Here is an 8,090-nt window from a genome sequence, read left to right as displayed (position 1 = left end):
CACAATTTTAATATTTAAATATTATTTAAATAATATTTTTTTAAATCATTACTTTCAAATTGAATGTCATTTTTTTATGGAGGTTTGTTAACAAATTCGTTTTTGCTACTTGATACAAGAGCAGGAGATTTTAAGTTGAACTTCTTTGGCTGATAGTCAAGGATTGAGGGGTATCCATTCCACCAAATTCGCAAAGGGCACAATCTTGACCTCATTCGTTTTTGACTTTACCAATAAACCAAAGATCCATTTACTATTAAAAAAACATTAAAATTAAATGCTAATTTTAAATTATAAACAATCAAAAAAATCTATCAATAACTACAAAGATAATATTGAATTATCTTAATTCGTGAAATAAATACTCAACAATAATACAGCCAGATTTGAAAATAACTTTTAACAACAAGAATAACTCCATAATATTTCAAACAAGTAAATAGCTAAGATTCATAGTTATCTATGCCAAAAAGAAATCAAACACTTATTTAGGCCACAGGAGTATGAAGATGGAATCTTCTCACTGGAGGGCATGAACAGCTTATATAACTAGTATCACTAATATTGAAAAGCACTCTACTAAAATTCAAGGGCAGGTAGATAGCCTTAAGGCAGGACGAGCGAGAAGGTGAACACTCCTGGGCGTTGTGACTCCAAAGAGTTCCGTCATATCCAAATCCCCATCCACGCTCCACTCAAAGCAATGAACGAGCTGAGCCAAAGCAAGGTTCATGGTTACATCAGCCATGGCTGTGCCTGGACATCCTCTCCTTCCTGCTCCAAATGGCAACATATCAAAATAATCCTTGTCTCTCACAACATCAACTTTTTTACCCATAAATCTCTCTGGCTTGAATTCCAGAGGATCTTCCCACAAGGATGGGTCTCTTCCAATAGCCCAAGCATTGACGATGAGCCTGCTTCTCTCAGGAATGAAGTATCCCCCAACTGCACAATCTTGTGTGGATTCGTGCGGAAGAAGCAAGGGTAACGCCGGATATAACCTCAGTGTCTCCTTCACCACACACTGTACGTACTCCATGCTTCCTATGTCACGCTCACTTACAGCCCTCTCTCTGCCGACCACTGATTCTATTTCCTCTTGCATTTTCTTGGCCACACCACGGTTTCTAAGAATCTCACTCATTGGCCATTCTATCGTAGTAGACGTCGTTTCAACTCCAGCCAAGAATATATCCTGTAGAATTTATACAGCCTTGTTAGATCAAATTAAAAAAACAGAATTACCAACAAACTTGAAATAAGTTATATTTAAGATTGTGTTATAACTAAAAAATGAATAGATACGTACAAAAACAATGGCTTCAATGTTTTCCTCTGTGATTGCCTTTCCATCAAGGCTTTCCATTTCTAAGAGCACGTCAATGAGGCCTTTAGTAGCAGCATTCTGCTCCTGCTCCTTGTCCTTGTCCTTATGCAACTTCATCCTGCGCTGCTCGTGTTCCTCTATTATTTTTTTTATCACTTGGGCGATGGAATTGTGTACCTTTTTCAACCGCCGCTTCACGCCTTGCAAATCCATCCAGTCTAAGTAAGGAATGAAGTCCCCGATATTGACAGCTCCTACTGTAACTGCCGCCTCTACTGCAAGCTTCTTTATCTCTTCGCCATTCCCACCCACTTGAGCGTCACTCTGAGAAGAAATTTTAGTACCGGAAAGGATTCGCCACATGACTGCCTGCGTAAAAGATGAAAACAAGTTGGTGAGATTAACAAGTTTCTCACCCTGCCCAGACATTTCCCACACTGAACGAACAGTGAGAAGCATTTCTTCCTCTCGTACACAACTGAAGGACTCGATCCTTTTGGCATTCAGCAATTCCACCACGCACAGCTTCCTCATGTGCCTCCAATAAGGCCCATAAGGAGCCAACACCATATCCTTGTAATTATAAGCAAGGTGTTTCCCTGCAGCAGATTGAGGTCGGCTGGCGAAAACATTATCGTGGGTTTTCAAGAACTCCTTTGCCATGGCAGAAGAAGAAACAACAACAGTGGGAACAGAACCCAATTTTAACATCATGATGGGCCCATATTTCTTACCACGTTCATGAAGATCGCGATGAGGAAGCCTTTTCAACTGGTTCAGATTTCCAATAATGGGCCATGCAAACGGTCCCGGGGGCAATCTGAATCCCAATCTATTCTTCCTTTGCACGCTAAATCTGTGCAAAACCCACAAGAAAATTATGAGTGAACACAGTGTAGCTGTTGCTGGAAGATAAGCACCCTCTCTTATTATATTTATTGAGTCCAAAGGTGAAGCCATATTGAGCAAAGATGTAGGAAAGTCTTTCTGTGTCTCCAATTTATAATTGAGCAAAGATGTAGGAAATTCTTTCTGCGTCTCTTTTGCCTTGATTTTTCTTCAGCTGGACACCATATTGTCAAGAACACGTGCTTTGAACAGCTTTAGTCACAGGCACGTTCCTTTCCTTCAATACATTTTTTAACAGCTTTAGTCACATGCACGTTACGTTCCTTTCCTTCAATACATTTTTCTCTTCGAATTTGATGAACTTTCTCTATTAAATAATTTTTCTATTTAATACTATCAGTCAGTGGTACATTTTTCTCTTCGAATTTGATGAACTTTTTCTATTAAATAATTTTTCTATTTAATACTATCAGTCAGTGGTAGTATTTTATTTATTTTGGTTTATTGATTTTATATAAATTGTTGATCATGATTAAAAAATTCAATGGTAAGATCTTGGTAAGGATCTTTACACCAAGAGGCGTAACCTACAATGGCATCAATAGGAGGTCATCATGAGTAACGGTGTAAGAAAAAAGAAACTCTTAGTATTCCTGTCAGTCATGCATGGAAATAACAAGCATTGTATTCTGATAGTTACAAACGAGAACCTGCATGATCTTCTAACAGTTACATTTGAATCGCAATAGGCATATGAAAAATCTGCAATTACATCTTAATGGTTGTGAAATCATGCCATCTCATGTTCATAACTGTTACAATTTAATTGTTGTAAAGGAGGAAGACCAATCGTTTAATCTTCATCATAGATTAATATTAATATTAATAGATATCTTTCTCGCTTCACTTATTTTAAACATGCACAGTTGCAAGGATAGTTATAACTATGGATTTGTATGTTAGCTGCACAAATTCTTTTTTTTCAATTTGTATATAACCCACGCAGTCCAGCCATATTTTGTTTGTTTATTTTGAAACTGATAGGGGGTTTTGTTTTTTGTTGTGTAGATGGACAAGACATCAATTGTTGGAGACTTTCGAATCCTTTTTCTTGGATTTTCACAATGTGAATCTCATATCTTTTGGCGACCAGATTATCAAACCTCCACCTTTAAAGTAAGTAATCTGGAACTTCATCAATGACCTTTGATTTTGATTTTTGCGTACAGATGAGTCTTGCATTTGATTGATTTTGTGGTGAAATAGTGCGATGCAACAATAGATAGTGAGAAACAAATTATTAAAGAATCTCCTATCAAGTATGGCTAGCATGAGGACAGTGAAATCGATACTTGAATGGAGTGAAACCTGGCAAGGACCTAGCTGCTAGAATTCGTAAATGATTCCCATGATTCAATAAATTATTCCATTTTTGCCCCACTTTACACTATAAGTGTTGCATAATACCAATAATCTATAGTCTATTGTTTTTTTACAAATCTAGAGTTTTCGAATGTACCATTATTATTTTGAAAAGATTTTTACAGCAGATAGATAGGATTGGCATGCACTTGTAGTGATGTCGTAATTAGCATTTTAGTAGTAGTAGTTTCAGAATAAAATAGTTGTAGGGACATAGAATATTAAGAGTTTAATTTCAAAATCTTGTTTGCAGGCTCGAGTTGCTATGCAATCCATTGAACACCTGTTTCTATGATTCCACATCTTGCTTGCATGTCCACTGGAGCATTTCCAACTTTAGTATCTAAACAAAATCCCCATACCATTATGCAAGCTTTCATGCATGTCCATGCCCTATTTGAAAGCTCTCATTCTTGAAGACGCTACCAAAGAATTTGGCTTTATACTTGCCCATTGCATTTGTTTCAATGTTTTGAAAGCATTTTCAACATTATCTCTTTTGGCTGTACGTACTGGTTGAAGCTTTGTAATTATTGTCTGTTCTCCAACTCTTCACCTTCTTCACTTTTTTGCCTTTTCTAATCTCGGGCATGTTAGATCTATAATTATTTAATAGAATTTATATTTAAAATAATTTTGATTTGATTCATATCATAGCTTTAGGGCATGTATAAATATTTAGAAAGTCACAATATTTATATGCTATTTGAGGAAAATTAGACTATTCAAATGTAATCCTAATATTGAAGGACAAATAAAAATAATTATATTTACCTCAGTAGCATTCAACATAGTTATTAAATGATATAAAAGATAGAATAAATTGAGACTTAAGCAATTGTTACAATGTTTAGACATGGAAAGATGATTGGAGTAACTTGATTAAACATCATCTTATTCTAAAAATTCAATTATAAGATTAAATTATTTTAAAATTAATTGCTGATTTATTTAACAATTGAAAAAAAAGAAGTTTTATTTTGAAATTTAAAATCATTTACATGTGAAAAGAAAAAATAGAATAGAAATATTGCTTATATCTACAAAAATATAGAAAGGTTCCATTTATATCAAGATTTTACTTTTAGATTTATTTAAAAGATTGATGGTTCATTTAAAAATTAGGAAAGATATAATTTATTTCAATTTTAAATAGAATATAAATATTGCTTATATCTACAAAAATATAGAAAGGTTTCATTTATATCAAGATTTTACTTTTAGATTTATTCTAAAAGATTGATGGTTCATTTAAAAATTAGAAAAGATATAATTTATTTCAATTTTAACTAGAATAGAAATAAATTGCTTATATCTACAAAAATATAGAAAGGTTCCATTTATATCAAGATTTTACTTTTAGATTTATTCTAAAAGATTGATGGTTCATTTAAAAATTAGGAAAGATATAATTTATTTTAATTTTAAAAATTGAAATGATTTGTATGAGAAAACTTAAAATAGAATATAAATGTTATTTATTGAAAGTACAAAAAGATTTTATTTATATCTAAGATTGGTTTTAAATTTGGTGATTCATTTAAAATTTATAAAAGAAATTAATTTATTTTAATTTTATAATTTGAAATGATTTGCATGCCAAAAAAAAAACAAACTTAAAATAGAATAGAATTGTTACTTAGGAAAAATATAGAAAGGTTCTATTTATATCTAGATTTTAGTTTTAAATTTATTCTAAAAGATTGATGATTCATTTGAAAATTAGAAAATATAAAATTTAGTTTAATTTAGAATTTGAAATAATTTACATGTCAAAAGGAAAAATAAAATAGAATTGTTGCTTATATATCTAGAATTTTTTAAAAATTCATATCTATATTTTAGTTTTAAATTTATTATAAAAGCAAGAGAGGTGGAAAAGGTGAAATAAGTTTTTAGTAATTACTATTATAATTTAGGGTTAAGTTAAGATTAGGGTTTAATTAAGGTTAGGTATAGTTTTTAATTACAATTACTATTAGAGTTATGATGATAATCTTATTAATATTTGGAGATCCATAAAATGGTAGAAATATAATTGATATCTAAATAATTATTTTAGAAAAGCAACAATTGAAAATAAAAATCTATAATTTATTAATAATTCATCATCTAAAAGTTTAATCCACTATACTTAATTTTTTGTAAGTTTGTCTTTAATCATATATTTATGTATACTTTTAAAAAATAACCTTATAATAAACTAGAAAAATGTAACAATGATAATTTAGGGTTAATTTAGAATTAGGGTTTAATTAATGTTGGCTGTAGTTTTTAATTATAATTATTATTAGACTTTTAGTTAATTAGAATTCAATTATGGTTAGGCTTCAAATAAAGTTATATCAACCCTACCCTACCCTAACCCCAAGCTTTATCCTAGAATAGTAACTTTAATCACAACCTAAAATTAATCCTATCCATAACCTAATCTTAACCATAACTCTGATCTAACCCTAATTGAATCCTAATAACCTAACCCTAAAATTAATCCTAACCTTAATTAAACCTTATCTTGAACAACCTAAACTTAACCCTATCCCTAATTAAACTCTAAATCTTATCTAACCCCAACCCTAATCTACACCAAACCAAGATCGTAATTGAACTCTAATCCTAATTTCCTAACCCTAATGTAATTGAATCATAGTCCTCATTTAATTCTAATCCTAACCTTAACTATAATTATACCCTTACCATAATTAAACTCTAATTATCTATAATGCTAACCCTTAAACTTGATCCCTCTAATTGAATTCCAACCTTAACCTAACCCTAAACTTAATTTTAACCATAAAATTGAACCCTACATACAACTTGAACCTTAATCTAATCATAAATCTAATTTGAACCCCAATCCTAATTGAATTTCAATCCTAATTTAACTCCAATCCTATTGCAATTGAATAATAACCCTAATTCTAAGCCTAATTGAACTATAATATTACCCCTACCAATAATTAAAACCTTGCCATAATCAAACCCTAACCTTGACAATATCCCTAATCTAGACGTAGTAAACCCTAACCCTAATTGAACCTATATTTTAACATAACCATAACCTTAATTAAACCTTAAACGTAACCTTAATAGCAAGCTTTATTATATAATCCTAACCATCATGCCATGCTTTATCCTCAAACTCTAACCCTATTTGAATCCAAACAATAACTCTAACCTTAATTAAACCCTAAATGATTTGTAATACTAACCCTACTCTTGATTGAACACTAGCCCTTTCCCTAATACTACTTCTAATTCAACCTCAACCCTTACCCCAAGCATTCTCCTAGAATAGTAACCCTAATTGTTGTGTAATGTTAACCCTAAACCTTAGATGACCATGATTGAAACCTAACCATAACCTAACCCTAAACTTAACTCTAACCCTAATCCTAATTGAAATTTAATACTCCTTTAACCCTAACCCTAATGTAATTAAATTATAACACCGATTAAACTCTTGCCCTAACTATAACTGAACCCTTATGATAACCTAACCCTAAAATTAACCCTAATCATAATTAAACCCTATCTTGAACCTAAAATATAGCCCTAAAATAACCTTAACCTTAAATCCAACCTAACCTTGATACTATCCCTAATCTTTATGTTAACGTAATCCATAGCCCTAATTAAACCTTCATCCTAACCTTGAAAGCATGCTTTATTATAGAGCCCTAACCCTTACACCAAGCTTTATCCTTAAACCTTGACCCTTTTTTAATCATAACACTAACCCTAAACCTAATAAGACCCTAATTTAATTGTGATATTAACCCTACTCTTAATTGAACCCTATCCCTAACTCTAATACTAATTCTAATTGAACCTCAATCATTACCCCAACCATTCTTCTAGAATAATAACCTTAATTGTAGCCTAACCTTAACCCTAACCCTAACAATGATGTAAACCTTCTTAGAACATAATAGTAACCTTAACCCTAACCCTAGCCATAATCCTAACAGTAATCCTAAATCCTAACCCTAACCATAATTCTAAACCTAAACCAAACCCTAACCTTGATGCGAACCCTAATTGTAGCCCTAACAATGATGTAAACCTTAACTCTAACCATAATACTAGCCTTAACCCTAACCCTATTCTTAACCATAATACTGACCATTAAATAATGTTTTATAAGTACTATCATTAAATAAAATCTAATATTTATCTTACATTTTAGTACATGCTTTAATCTTGCAACACATATATATTTATTAAAAATAGTCTAAATGGATATATAAAATTTCATATATCTCTACATAATAATATAATAATATAATTCAATTCAAGAAAAAGATACTATATAATTATATGTTGCATTTATTTTATGTTTTTCATGTCACATCGTGTGACTGCCACTAGCATATATACCTTAAATTTTAATTTAATCCATATAAAATGCGCCGAGAGATATCCTTCTTGAGGCGCCTATTTTACTTTAGGGTGTAAAATTGATTAAAAATAGGTGCCTTGAGAAGGA

At 31.4% G+C, this 8,090-nt stretch overlaps 1 protein-coding gene across 1 annotated transcript; it reads right to left on the bottom strand.

Annotated features, from left to right (window-relative positions):
* Positions 1 to 502: 502 nt before the first annotated feature.
* LOC131076237 (cytochrome P450 750A1-like) lies at positions 503 to 2,290 on the bottom strand. Its single transcript, XM_058013312.2, has 2 exons — positions 1,313 to 2,290; positions 503 to 1,198 (listed from the first exon to the last, which is right to left on the bottom strand). Exons 1-2 carry the CDS (start codon positions 2,288 to 2,290, stop codon positions 587 to 589), a joined length of 1,590 nt encoding a protein of 529 aa, XP_057869295.2. The 3' UTR covers positions 503 to 586.
* Positions 2,291 to 8,090: the final 5,800 nt, after the last annotated feature.

This window comes from Cryptomeria japonica, unplaced genomic scaffold (assembly GCF_030272615.1).
Source record: "Cryptomeria japonica unplaced genomic scaffold, Sugi_1.0 HiC_scaffold_171, whole genome shotgun sequence".
Taxonomy (NCBI): domain Eukaryota; kingdom Viridiplantae; phylum Streptophyta; class Pinopsida; order Cupressales; family Cupressaceae; genus Cryptomeria; species Cryptomeria japonica.
The sequence above is the reverse complement of the archived record's forward strand: the minus strand, read 5'-3'. Positions and strand labels throughout refer to the sequence as shown.